Below are 15,672 nucleotides of genomic sequence, written 5' to 3' on the forward strand. Positions count from 1 at the left end.
ACAGAAATAAAGTATTGACCATTATTGATCTCATACATTTGTCTCAATTGTCTCATACATCCATGAGAGAATTCGAGACCCTGATTGGCTGCGAGAATTACATGGTTGGGAATCTTCTTTGGCTGTCAGGCTCTCTTGCCACACGTGGATACGACCAAAGATATTATAAACGTAGATGCGGTGCGGGCTTAGTTGCCCGACATAAATATAGATGGCGCGTCCGGCGAAGAAAGTCACTTCCCTTCTACACACCGCCAACCGTAGATAGCACCCATGAAATCCCATCGATATATTTTGACAACAGCCACTTGGAGCGCTGTAAGCAACTCGCAGAGTTTAAGATTTTTTTACAATTTTATAAATCTTTTTAAATTTTCGAAATATTTTCGACATTGTAAACTTCCCGAAATAACAAATTGCTGAAACCTGCAAATCTCGAATTTAAAAATTCTAGAATAATGAAATTCTGGACAGTTTACAATATTATCGAATTTGAAATTTCCCGAATAATAAAACTCCAGGCCGAATGCTGTCTAAAGATAAAATATACAAACTAGAAAATTCCCGAATTGCAGAAATTGAGAGAACAGTTTTGTGATCAATATTATTTATTTATTAAAGATACAATAATCAAATATTTTTATTATAGAAATTTTGTTTAATGTTTAATTTTTTAAATTATTATTTTAATTAAAAATAACAATAATTGTATAAAAATGTGATACAAACATAAATCTAAAACACGTGAGCTTCAAATGAAACAAACTTTGCAGGATTCAATGCCGGCTGATTTAACGCGACAATTATTTTTATTTTTTTAAATTATAATTTTATTTTTGTGAGCATTTTCTACAATGTACAAAAATACAATGCACATTTTCAAACAACTTTTTTTATCCAAAAATACATTTGTTCAATTATTGTCATTTATAATTCAAACAATAATTTTTAGAAATATTTTATTATTCTATTAAAAAAAATTTTTTTAACAAACTGTTTCGGAAAAAGCGACTAAAAAATCGCGAAAAATAAAATTCGTAAATTGAAAAATAACCAAATAATAAAATTCCCGAAATTATAAAAGTCCCGAAATATAAAAGTCGAATTGGAAAATTCAAAAAAATAAAATAAATAAAATTCCGGACAGTAAGATATTACCGAATTTTAAAAATCCCCAAAGAAAATAGCTGAATCATAAATCAAATTATAATTAGAGCAAATTTTCTGTAATTCTATTGGGACGGCTGAAATATCCCGAAAAATAAAATTCCCGACTCGGTAAAACTCTCTGTCCCAAAAAATACAATTCCAAAACTATTAAAATTCCTGAAAAGTTTATAATATTAACGAATTTGAAAATTCCCAAATACTAAAACTCCCCAAATAAAATTGTTTCTTAATCAATATTAATTATTTATTTAAAAAACGATAATAAAATATTGTTATCAAATAAATTTTTGTTTAATATTTAAAGTGTTAAAAATTATTGTTTGAATTTAAAATTAAAATTGAACAAAAAATTTTACCGACAAATTAATATACAAAAACACGTGTTTTTTAATTAACATTTTGATTTTTCAGAAGAAATTTTGTGATTTAAAAAATACTATATACATTTTCAACCAAAATATCTTATCTAGAAATATATTTTGTTTTAATTATTGTTTTTTTTAAATTTAAACAATAATGTTTAAACACGTCAAACATTTAAAAAGTTGTTTCTTTGGTATAAATATTTGATTATGTCAATTAAATAAAATATTTGTCAAAGAAAGATGTTTTCAGCACTTGTTTATCTCGAAATGTCTTTCTATAATACTTTTTTTAAAATTAAAAATATGATTTTTCGAGAACATTTTTTTTATAAATAAAAAAAGACTACCAAAAACCTGGATTAAGCTTCAGATCTGAAAAAATTCAGCGATACATACATGTCAAACTTTTCTAACCTCAAAAAATCTTTCTACTGCGCCCCCTACCGCATCTACGTTTATAATATCTCTGATTCGACGCAAGAGTTACAGCGCTAGTGTTGGTCAAACATTGTAACATTGACATACGTTACCAGAGCATCTGTACGCAACTACATGAATTAAAATGGGCGCTACATTTGAAAAATACACGCTGAGAATTGATATTTTCTCTATAACCGTATTCAAGGAGGAAATTCACTTTCCAGTATTGTATATAATCAACTTTAATTATCTTATTTGCAAAATTCGAGCCTGGACTTTGGATTGGGGGGGAGTCGCCGTGCCCCCCCCCCCTTTGGATCCGCGCCTGAACTAAAATTCCGGAAATGTAGCGGACGTCTTTTATGGACAGTCCCTAAATACAAAGGATGTTTTTCTCTTGAAAAAAACCCTTGACATTTTGTTGTTCTAAAAACAAACCAAATTCTACATACATAAGAACAGCCACTTGAGCCTCGGTATTTTTGCCGATATTGGTGAAGAGCGAATTCACTTAGTTTTTAGATAGGTATCGACGTACAAGAAGTGGGCGGCGAAATGAACTTTCTCGTGCATAAATTATGCAAATTATTATACTATTCTCCATGCTGCTTAATGCGTTACGAATATTATTTGTATTCCCGCATGATGGACGAACAATTCATTCGTAGGCGTTGGGTTCGACGATGCCTGGCGCCTTCGTAACAAGTATGTTATAATCGAGCAACTATAAAAAATCGCACTTTTGTAAACGAAGAATTCATTTAAACACAGGGTATAATCAGTTTCATAAAATATGACTTATATCAGTGTTTGTATTCAATAACATAATTAAATAGTGACATAAATACTGGCATAAATAACATCATTCAATAAAATCACACTCGATTTGAAGGCGTAAAATCGTGAGCCTACGCTCTAAATCTGAAAAAGTGGAAATTTCTCTATTTGTATTAGTCAAAGCTATTTCACTATTAAAATACTGAAATCACTTTCTTCCACTATTTCAATTAGTGAAATTCACTATTGTTATAGTGTAATTGTCACTATCACTTAATTAGTGAAAAGGGCTAATTCAGATACACCAAACTCTCGCTTTCAGTCTCTCCGTTCTCGGCCTTCCTAGAACTGCTGGCTCACAAAGTTTCCCAGGGGGGTAGGGCGAGAGCGGTTTCGACATTATATATATAGATAGGTATTCCAATTGAAAACGAGTTAGACGGCCCTCACTGTTTACATTTCGATCCCCCCGAAATCAGTCCAAGGCCATTTAAAGGCAACCCCCGATACTTGACTGAAAGCGAGACTTTGGTGTAATGAAACTGATGAAACAGATGAGACGGGCCGAGTCCGACGTATCTGACTCAGTGATCCCAGATCTGAAACGAGACGTGGTCCAATACTATAACACGTCTATATCCGTGTGAATATGGTAGGAGACGATATAAATGCCTGGGTTGCGCGCGCAACCCATTTCTCCTCTTCTGAATTTGAAAACTCGAAGGTGCACGATTGCCGGTCGAAACACTTCGACGGTTCTATTTATATCTCTATCTGCTTTGAAATAAAATGAAGAGATTGGGATTTAATATTTCCACATTTCGATGCAGGCGATTCTCATGATTTGAATACTTCGCGCGCCTCTTTATATGCGTGTATTTTGAGGTTACGTTACTGTAAATATAAAATATAAATTATATAAATATTAAAGTCTTATTTAAATCTTGATACGCATTTGGTGATTGGTGATTTTTGAATTCATCTCGTTTGCATAAAAACTCAATTATTTGATTGAAAAATTAATTATTTTGTTGAAAATGTAACTATTTTTTAAAAAAGTCCTCTTTTGTATCAAAAGTTCAACTACTTTGTTAAAATTTTTACTTCTTTTATTTGAAGGTTCATCTCTTTCAATGAAAAAAAAATTTTGAAACGGACAATTAATATATACCATTTTTGGTTAAAAAATCATGTATTTTGTTAATAATTCGTCTTTCTTTGTAGAAATTAAATTGCTTTATGGAAAATTTATACTTTTTAATTAAAAATTACATTTTTCGGTTAAATTATCAACTGTAAATATTTTTTGGTTGCAAAGTCGTTTTGTTGTAACTGGAAATATATTGTTAAAAATTAAAATCATAAGTTTTGGGTGGAAAATTTGATTATTCACTTAAAGTTGAACTACTTAGTAAAAAAATTAATTTTTTCTTATTAAGGATTCATAATTATAGTAGAAAATTCAACGATTTGACTTTAAATTAGGTTAAAAATTCAGCTTTTTTGTAGATAATACTCTTTTTGAATTTAAAATTAAAAAATTTATTAAAAATAAATTTACCTTTTTTAGTAGAAATTCAATCTTTTTGGTTGAAAACTCTTTGATTGAAAACTCATATTTTTCGCTTAAGAAATTCAACTTTTTGTAGATAAATCGTCTTTTTCACTTTATAATTAAATAATTTCTTTGAAAATTCATGTATTTTGTTTGAAATTTGTCTTTTTTTGTAGATCATTAATTTTCTTGGTCGAAAATTCATGCTGTTGGTTGAGAATTTAACAACTTTATTGAGAATTTATTTTTTCGATTAAAAATTTTTTTCTTATCTGAAATTGTAACTATTCTAGGATTGATTAAAAATTAATCGTTTTTATCTGGAAATTGAACTATTCAATTTTTGGTTGAAACTTTATCCTGTAAATTGTATTAGTTAAAACACCAATTATTTGCTAGCAAATTAATTTAATTTGTTAAAAAGTAAACTTTTGGGTTTCATATTCATATATTTTGTTAATTAGTTTTACTTCCTAAAATTGAGAAAACTGCAAAATAAAAAAATTTCCTTAAAATCGTCCGGATTCTTTTTTTTTAATTTTTAAGATTTTTTCAAATACTCATTTAAAATTTATTTGTCAAAATGAAAAAATTATTTTCAGTGTTCTTAGCAATCACAAAAATTTTTGTTATTCTTTTTTAATATTGTACAATTCTCAAAAAGCTTTTCTTTTTAAATCTGCAAAAGTCTAAATCGTGTTTCAAATTATTTCATATCATTTCAAGTTTTAAATTAATTCTGAATCTTTTTTTAAATTAAAATTGTAGCGTTTAAGCTTAAAATTTAGCTCATTACAAATTTAACAATTCAAGGCTTTCTATTTCGAACCATTCTGTTCAAATTTGTACAGTTTTTAACAGTTGTATGTAATGGATTGTTTTAAATGAACGGTCAAATATTGTTGATAATTAACGAAATTTTCTTTTTTTTAATTAAAAAAGTCCAAATTGAATGGGTCAAAAATCAAAATTTTTTAAACTGAAATAATATTTGAAGTCATAATCGAAAACAAATAAATTAATTTTCTAACAAATAATTGGTGTTTTAACTAATACAATTTACAGGATAAAGTTTAACCAAAAATGGAATAGTTTAATTTCCAGATAAAAGCTGTGATAAAAAATTGAATTTAAAAAGGAAAAAAACGAATTTTCAACAAAATTGATAAATTTTCAAGGGAAAAGGTGAATTTTCGACCAAGAAGATTAATGTGCTATAAAAAAAAAAACGATTTTCAAACTTAACCAATATATACGATTAATTTTTAATCAATCCTATAATAGTTACATTTTCAGATAAAGATAAATAATTTTGAGCGGAAAAAATTTATTTTTAACAAAGTTGTTGAATTGTCAACCAATCAGATGAATCTTCGACCAAGAAAATTAATGATCTAAAAATAAAGACAAATTTTAAACAAAATACATAAATTTCCAATGAAATTATTTAATTTTAAAGTCAAAAAGACGAATTATCTACAAAAATTTCATATTTCAACCAAACAATTCCATTTTTGACCAAAAATGATACACTTTCAACCAAAAAGATTAAATTTCTACTAAAAAAGGTCAATTAAATTTGAATACATTTTTGAATTTTAAAGTCAAAAAGAGTATTATCTGCAAAAAGCTAAATTTTTAATCTAATTTAAAGGCAAATAGTTGAATTTTCAACTATAATTATGAATCCTTAATAAGAAAAAATTAATTTTTGTACTAAGTAGTTCAACTTTAAGTGAATAATCGAATTTTCCACCTAGAAGTTATGATTTTAATTTTTAACAATGTAGTTGCATTTGATAATTCAACCGAAAAATGTAATTTTTAATCAAAAAGTATCAATTTTCCATGAAGAAATTTAATTTCTACAAAGAAAGACGAATTGTTAACAAGATACATGATTTTTTAACCAAAAATGGTATAGATTAATTGTCAGTTTCAAAAATGTATTTTCATCGAAAGAGATGAACCTTCAAATAAAAGAAATAAAAATTTTAACAAAGTAGTTGAACTTTTGATAGAAAAGAGGACTTTTTTTACAAAATAGTTATATTTTCAATAAAATAATTAATTTTTCCATCAAATAATTGAGTTTTTATCCAAACGAGATATATAATAATAATATTAATATTGATAAAATTTATATTTTATACTAGAAGTAACGTAACCTCAAAATACACGCACATAAAGAGGCCCGCGATGTATTCATATCATGAGAATCGCCAGCCCAGCAGCGAAATCTGAAAATATTAAAATCCCAATCTCTTCATTTTATTTCAAAGCAGATAGAGATATAAATAGAACGGCCGAAGTGTTCCGACCGGCAATCGTGCACCTTCGAGTTTTCAAATTCAGAAGAGGAGAAATGGGTTGCGCGCGCAACCCCGTAATCGCGTTTTAAGGGAGACGAGGTAAATTAAATCTCACAGTGGTATCTTTGTAATTGTCTTCATAAATTAGTAAAACTTTATTTTCTGATGATGCCGGCCCAACCTTCGACAAAAAATTTTTTTAAAAATTTCTACAATTCAAAAATTTAAACAATTCAATTGCTAACATCAATTTAATTAAATTTTTAACAACAATAATGTGAAAGAAGTTATTTTTGAAATTATTATTATATAATTTTTATTTTTGATCGTTGTTAAATACATCATTCGCACAAACGGTTACTTACACATTTAATCGCACGCTTTCACACTTTAAAAAATCGCACTCGCTGAGGATTCGAACCGTTTCTAAACTGCTTAAACTCGTATATTTTACCGCGCACTCTAACCACTTCGCTATCAAAGCACTTGAAGTTTGGTTATAAAAACTTCGCTAAATGGTTTGATGCTCCCGGTGCTCTTTTTGTTTATTAATTAATATTGGAAAATCTTTAACTAATGTTACTCTAAGAAACTTAGAGAATTTCCATACAAAAAGAATTACCATTTTGTTAATCATATTTATTTATAAAAACATTGAAAGCCTGATTTAAAATATAGAAAAAAGATTACTATCATTCTGATTTTAAATTGTATAGGTTATTCACTTAAAAAATATTATTAGATAGGAAATTAAAAATAATTTAATCTCATTTCGACATTTTCATCTTTTTGACTTAAAAATGTAACAGTTTGGCAGAAAATTAAACTATTTGGTTTAAACTAATAATTCAAAATAAGAGCGCCACCAGTAACCAATCCAACAGAGTCGCGCAAAAACAATAATTATTATTAATTAATTAATTTTAAATTTATTATTTATTAGTTATAGGCACTTTTATTTTATTTGTTTATCAACTAAAGGTTTAACCAAAACAGACTAATTATAAAAAAAGGACTTAAAAGAAAGTTGAATTTTTCACCAAGAAAGATTTTTCAGTCAATGAATAAAAAAATTTTGGCCAAAAATGTTGAATTAAAGAATCAAGAAAAAGATTTTAATTGTTTAAATCGTATAATTTTAAGCAATTTTAAGCTAGAAGCATTAATTTATATATCAAAATTTCTTCTAAAATCTGTCTACATATCGCCTTAAAAATTAAGAAGAAAAAATTATTAAAAAATTGTCTAAGAATTCAATGAAAATTTTGTTATTATCTTGGAACTCAAATTTTTTCCTAAGAATTTTTGAAACTCCTGAAAAAAGAAAAAATTGCCTTAAAATCTTCGTTATTATTTTGAAAAATTAAAAACAAATTTTATATTTTAACAAATTCATTTTTTAGCAAAAAAATATTTTTTTAGCTTTACTACGAATTTTAATACCATTTTTTTCTTTATACACCTTTTAAAATGCTGACAAAGCTTCTAATTTGTTTATTGAAAATCTTCAAAAATCTACGTTTCGTTTTAAATGTTTTGAAATGTTTTCAAGCTTCAAATTAATCTTTAATCTTTTCATAACTTCTAAATATATCTGAACCTTACTCGATTTTTTTTCAAATGAATAATTAACTCAAAGTTTTTTCAGTTTATAATAAAAATTACGTTTTTGGAGGGTTAAAATTAATCTTCTTTATTGAAAATTTAACTATTGTATGTTTAGTTGAAAATTCATTTCTTTCTTTGGCAAATTAACTATTAGGTTTAAAATTCGTTAATTTTAAATATTTTTGTGAAAATTCATATATTTTGTTAAAAATGAATCTCTTTGGGTAGAAAATTAATTTTTTTGTTACTCATAATTCTATTAAAGAAATATTTTCCTTGTTTGAAAATTTTACTACTCTGTTAAAGAATCGTTTTCATTAAGTTAAAAATAATTGTTCGAACTGAAAATGTAATTATTCCGTTTGCGCTGGGTAATTTTTTTTTTTTTTTAGTTAAAAATGCAATTATTTTTGTTAAAAATTTATATTGTTGTGTTGAAAATTAAACTTTTTTCAACAATTAATACCTTTGTGTTGAAAACTAATATATAAAACGTCTGAACCCAGCAATATCAAGCATATTATTTTCGAAAGAAAGAATTTTTATTTTAAAAATTTTCATAATTCAGTTTTTAAATCTTTCTCGGCACTTAAGCAAATGCAATTTTCTGTTTTGGTTCCTATTTTTGGTAACTACTTTCAATGAACTTTCCTCAGCAAATTGGTTAAGGTTTCACAATAATTAATAATTTAAAAATGAAGAGTTCTGATATTTAACAAAAATTATCGAAGGATTTTGAACAATTTAAGAAGAAAAAGAAATGAAATTGTATAATATCTAAATCGAAGAACTATAAAGTAAACAATTTTATTTTAAATTGAAGAATCACGAAATTGAATGATTTAAAATTTAGAAAATAGGAAAATGTCAAAACCTTAGAAATTAAATATTTTAAGATTAGGTCATTTCAAATCCAAACCGATTAAGGTTGGATCATTTATTATTGAAATTTGAATTCTATCTTTCGAAGTTAAAGCATCTGAAATTTTAGAATTTTAAATTTGTTCTTCCGATGATTTTACATTAAAGCTAATTGAACAAATTTTTATAAAATCAAAGAATTAATTGAATTATACTAAACAAACTTTCAAACTAAATAGTAATTTTAAATTTGCAGCATTAAAAATGAAAAAAATGTACTCCAGGACCTTGAAACTTGAACGATTACGAACTTTCTTCAAAGGTAACAAAATTTATTTCGAACAAAAGTTGTGATATTAAACTTTTTTTATAATCAAACACTTTGAAATTTCCATTAATTCCAGGGAATTTAAATCCTTTAAAAACTAATAATTTTTAATGGCTAATTAAACTTTCCAAAATTCAGCTAATTAAGTTTTTGTTGGAAGATTAAAACAAAGGAAAGGACAATATTTTAATTAAGTGTCCAACATGTAAATTCAGCAATCTAAAATTATTGTGACTGTTTGAAATTATCGAAATTATTCATTTAGTGCTGTATCAATTTCAGTTGCATTGTTTAATTTTTACCTTTTTTTAAACTTGATTTTTAATTTTTTAATTTCAAAACTTTCTTTACAACTATTATACACTCTTTAAAGTTTCCTATAAAATATCTTGCAATCTGGAATGATTTATTTGTTTACATTTTAAGCGAAAATCGGAAAATTTTATAATAACAAATTGAAAATTAAAATAAATGATTGCTGTGATATAACTCCACTTTTTGAAATTGTATTATTTTAAGCTTAGCATTTCGAAACTGCTTTATATTTGCATCTGAAGTTCTGAAATTCAAAGCTGACTATGAAGGCTATTAGTATTAATTTTTAAAATGTTTAATATTAAAATAGTCTGTTCATTTTGAATAATTATTTCGAATTGAAACCTGAATATTGTGAAATTTTAAATTTGACACCTGGAAGAATTAATCTAAAAATTAATTTAAGAAAAAACTTTATCTTCAAGGCCTCAAATTAAATTGTTTCAGAATAGCGCATTCAAAGTCATAATTTAGAAGTAAAATGATAGAATCTTTAAAGGCGATAAATATATTATTAATAAGTATCATATCGCCTATTATTAATTTACATTCAAAACGACTAGATAGATTTTTGTACTAAAAAATGTGACTTCTGTAAACAAAAATCACTGTCAATTTCACCCTTCCAAATTACAAAATTTTAAATATTGCGAGAAGCATTGTGAACCTTTAAATTGTAATTACTCTCAACACTTTGAAAATTATATGCTTTGTATTCGGAAACTTTCAAAAATTACAAAACGCACGAATGATTAAATACGGGAAATCTCCCGGTGTTTCTCGTTTCTACTGATTTTCCCGGGTGTGTGGCCACCTTGAAAGGACTCACGCGGAACAGGATCGGCTGCAGCGGTTCGGCTGAGTGAGGGGATGCCGTGAAGTGGGGGAACCATTCGCAGTTAGCTGGGGCGGAACTGTCATCTGTCCCAATTTGTTACCGACGGGTGAATCAATCTGCCTGAGTCCCGAACCGGTCCCTTTTATTGTAAACAAACTCTGGGAAGTCCCCGTGAACGAAACTCTGTAACTGAGGGAAAGTTTTAATACGGCTCGCATTGGGACCGTATGGGGTGAGGGTATAGGGACTGTGTCGTGAAGAGCCGAACGCCGAACGGTCTTGTTGGGTCAGATGTTTGCCGGTCATCGGAGCGTGCGGTAGTGTTATGGTCGCTCGGAGGCCGAACGGTGTTGTAGTGATCGTGCCATGGGCGACGGTGGAGTGGTGTGGTGTTGTTGTGTTCGGCGGAGTATTGTGATCGCGCTGTGGCTTATTGTGTTGTGTCAGTGAAAAATTGTGTTTGGATATGAGTCTGAAATTTGATGCTGAAAGGCGCCCCACCTCCAGGGAATACCCTGGCTAGGTTAGGAAGTGAAAGACAGAGTACCTTTATAGTTTTAACGAGAGGAGCTCGGAGAGCACCTATATGACGCAAGGAGGGTTGAAAAAGGTCGGGATCTGCGAATACTAAGAATTATTAAAATAGACAGGAAGGCGTGTGTAATAAGAGAGAGAATACTCTTCCTACACAAATTTATTCTACACAAAATATTTCCTCCACAGCATTTAATACAGATTTAATAATTTATTTTAGATTCAATTTCTTTGATTTCTACAGTTTTTTAAAAAATAATTAGTTAAATTGTGATGTTTTTAAATTATATCATTTAGTTTATAATGCGTAATTTGAAAAAAATTTCGCTTTAAACAATTTCCATTTTTTATTTTGAAGCCTACATTTTTATTTAAACAATTTAAAAATTCAGTTTCAAAAACTTTAAAGAATTAGAATTAGAAGCGTTTACAATCCAAGACTTTTTATAAAATATATTTTTAGTTAATAAAATGTGAATATAAATTAATTAATGATTCTTAAAATTGAATTGAATTGAACCTTAAAATTTAAAAAGTAAATAATAATTGATTTAACAAGACAATTTGAAATCAGTTCACAATTTTAGAATTTCCAGATTTTAAAAATTAAAAATCCAGTTTAAAAATTAAACTGTTTCAATTGAAAAGTTTTCTTTGTTAATAAAATGTAAACGCCTGATCGAAACTTTATAAACTATTAAAATTTTTTAATAACTTCAAAATAATATATTTACAATCAGAGACTTTGATTAAATAGATTTTTCATTTACAATCAGTAATTATAATTTAAATATTCAAAACTAAACAAACAAACAAAAATAAACATTGAATGTAGAAGTTTCGAAAAACAGCAAAATTAATTAAAAATAGGAAACGATTTCATATAATTCAAACGAAAATGTTTATGCATGAAAATTTCGGTATAAATAGTCTACGGCCTAATTCAAAAAATATAATTATAAATAATTCAAAATATAGATTTTGGCAGATTTAGAACAAACAATTTAGAAGCTTTTTAAGAATTTTGAAAGACTTCAGAAGAATAACAAATATTTTATAGAAAAATTTGACCTGATTTTTTATATTAAAAAATTAATGTATAGAGAATATTTAAAAAGATTAAGAAAGATTTACAAAATTAATAAAAATGAATTTGGAGGATTTTCAGGGAAGTGTTTTCGAATTTGGCAGGATTAAAAAAAAATCTTTAGGAAAAATTTCGAATAATTTTAAAAAAAGTTTAAAAGTTCTGAAAAATATTAGTAAATATTCAAAAATGTCAAATAACATTTAAATGTTTCAAGATTTTTAAATAAAATTTTTAAGTGGTTTAAGGATTTGTTTAACTATTTAAAATAAGATTAACTTTAAATTTAAGAAGTGGTTAGTTTATAACAAAAAAATTGAACCGTTACATTTTTAATGTTTCTAGCATAAAATGTTCAAAATTATATAATTTTGAACATTTCTGAATGCATTGATTGATTCTTCAATTTAGAGCATTGAAAATAATAACGTGGATTCATATAGTATCTTTATCTAAATTTAATTCTAAAGACAGTATTTTCTAACTAATTTAGATTGTTTAAACAATTATTATTTGTGGAAACAATTTTATTCGCCTCAAAAACGTGAAAAGTTATTGTTTTTCAGAATTAATGATACAGTTGAAAAATAAAAATTGTTTAAGAAATTGCCGAATATCTTAAACAAATAAAAATTGATTATAAATTCACGATTCACAGGTAAGAAAAAAATTTTAAACAATAGAAAATTATTTAAAAGATACTTAAAAAATTGTCTCTTATCAAAAGCAAATAATACATGATTTAAAAAGTTTTAAAGAATACCGTCTTTAGCATGAATTTTGCATAGTTCACCCAGGTGACAAAGTTTTTACAAAAAAGTACAAAAACTAAAACCATTTTTATTGGAATTTACAGATAAATACAATAAATTACAATGACAATTATAGAAAAGTAGAACTTTTTTCTATTATTCTGACGAATTTGATACTTTTATATATTGTTTGTATATTTTTTTTTTATTCGAGTTTTAATTTCTTACAAAAATGTGTGAGAAAAAGTATATCAACAAAAATTTACAAATATTTGAAATATTTCAATGAAATAATTTTAAATTAAGATGTGCGCAAGATTTATTTTTGTAGGATATTAGTGTTGTTTTGTTTGAATTGCCAAAAAAATTATTTCCAAAATGGCGGATCTCTATACTTGAACAAAAATTATAATTTCCACAATTTATAACAAAATCTTGTGAAATTCTTACAAGATTTAAATTTGTTCATTATAAAGCACGTGATGACAAATATTAATAACAAATATTTAACAAAGATATTTAATATATGTGGGGATATTCCGCTGTAGCTGTGTTTGCGTAATTGCCAACAAAAGGAAAAATTTTCGGGTGCGAATTCGCACCAGTGTACCGTTTAAGGGTTAATATACAAAATTTTGAAAAAATCAAAGATGGCTGCTCAAATTTTGGTTTTCAAACTCATTATTTCTTTTTTTCTCTGCGAAAACTTTTCAAGTGTCATTTACAATGCTACATTATTGTAAAAAAATATATTTAGTAAAATATGAAAGTCAAAATTTGAATAAATTTAAAATGGCATTAAACACTAAAACTCGTATTTTCTATGCTTTTCGGCCAAGGATCTTTAAATTTAGAAAAAAAAATCAAACGCAGTATTAAAAAACGTGTGGTTGAAAGTAGATCTCGAAATTTTCTCTAAAGTAAAAATGCAACCTCATTACTATTTTCGAAAAGTTACATAATTATTACAAATTTAAACAAAATACGAAATACATATTCGGAAAGGATTTAGTGATTTTCAAAATTTTAATTTTTTAAAGTTTGAAATTTGGTTAATAAACTAACAAAAAAAAATCAACATTTCTGACTAATTAGTGAACAGTTTTAATATTAAAAAAAAAAAAATTACCAGTATACTGCAGCTTTACGAACTTTTCAAGCAAATGGTTTTGAAAATCACGAAATCATTTTCGAAAATGTATTTCATATTTTGTTTAAATTTCTAAAAATTATTTAAGGTTTAAAAATAATAATAGGGCGCTAATTTCACTTTAGTGAAAAATTCGAGATTTCATTCCAACCATACACTTTATAACAATAAATTTGATTTTTCTTTTTGAATTTTTCAAAATGTCGACTTCCATACATTACGAAGTTTTTTCTTCCGATAATGTAGCTTTTTAATTGACATCCGAATAGTCTTTCACCGAGAATAACCAAAGAAATAATAAGTTTGAAAAAAAATGTGGGCAGCTATCTTGAATTTCTTTTTTTAATTTTTAATTTTAATTGTTATCACGTGCTATCTAATAAATAAATCTGCCTTCTGTAACAATTTAACGAGATTCAGTTATTAATTGTAGAAATTGTAATTATCGTACAAATTTAGGGATTCGCCATTTTGTAATTTTGGAAAAAAAAAAATTCGCATTGCACAATATTTTTCAACATAGTCTAAAGATCATAATGGTACAGAGCCAAAGGATTCCGATGAAATATACAAAAAATTAGCATTTGAAATTTTACGCTGCATTTCCCCATGTAAATTGCATGTAGTTTTTTCAATTCAGTTATCAATTTTCCTGTCATGTTTAAAACACACTCGATTGAAATTTAAGTTATTAAAAAATCATAGTAAATTTCAAATTGATTTTAATAAAATATTGATTTAAATATTTTCTTGAATTTACAGATGAAAATCTGACGAGCGGTTGGATGGGTGCAGCGATGCAAATGTCGCGATGAACAAGAGTCGTTGCTTCAGAGATTCACCCGTGACCGCTGACAATCAGCCACTCAACCGGAGTGGGAAGGCACTCAGGTGCGTTTAACATACTCATAAAAAATCCTAGACTAATCCAGAAATAAAAAAAAATTGACTTCCAAAAAAATATCAGATTTATACAAAAATAAGAATTTTTTCAAACATATTTTGTTAACGCGCAAAGTCAAGATGTTGATCAAAAGCTTTCAAATTAATTTGTAATCGATTGATCAACACCTTGACTTTGCGCGTTAACAAAATATGTCTGAACATTTTTATTTTTATTATATTTTTGTTTTAAATTATTCTTTTGAAATCCCAACGTCGAAGAATAAAAAAAAAAAGTTTTTGAATTAGGAAATAAAGCTATGTCAAAATGTTGCCATAAGAAAAATGTAAAAATTATTTATTTTTTTTGTTTGTTGAAAATATAACTTTTCGTTTAAGAATTCTTGAGTTTGATTGAAAATTCAATTAAAAATTAATTTTTGTTGTTAAATGTTTAAAAAATGGGATTTAAATTTGAATTTTCTTTCTTGAGAATTAAAATTTTCTTTCTTTTATAAAAATTCAACGTTTTGGTTGAGAATTCTAGAATTTTATTAAAAATTATTTTTTTAAAGTAATTAAATTTTTTTTCTTAAAAATTTGTATTTTTGATTAAAAAATTCAAGATATTGCTTGAGAATTCTTGAATTTGACTGAAAATTCGTCTTTTTTTAGTAATAAGTTCATCTTTTTCAGATCAAAATTGAACTTTTTGATC

At 26.4% G+C, this 15,672-nt stretch overlaps 1 protein-coding gene across 1 annotated transcript in view; it reads left to right on the forward strand.

The window, feature by feature from the left end:
- The first annotated feature begins 10,871 nt into the window (after positions 1 to 10,871).
- The window catches only part of LOC117179090, a 146,394-nt gene continuing 141,593 nt past the window's right edge, over positions 10,872 to 15,672 (forward strand). Inside the window, exons 1-2 of the mRNA XM_033370739.1 lie at positions 10,872 to 11,159; positions 14,835 to 14,963. Of these exons, the coding sequence (XP_033226630.1) occupies positions 14,884 to 14,963 (80 nt within the window). The 5' untranslated portion in view covers positions 10,872 to 11,159; positions 14,835 to 14,883. The remainder of the gene's footprint in view (positions 11,160 to 14,834; positions 14,964 to 15,672) is intronic.

This window comes from Belonocnema kinseyi, chromosome 8 (assembly GCF_010883055.1).
Source record: "Belonocnema kinseyi isolate 2016_QV_RU_SX_M_011 chromosome 8, B_treatae_v1, whole genome shotgun sequence".
In the NCBI taxonomy this organism is placed as follows: domain Eukaryota; kingdom Metazoa; phylum Arthropoda; class Insecta; order Hymenoptera; family Cynipidae; genus Belonocnema; species Belonocnema kinseyi.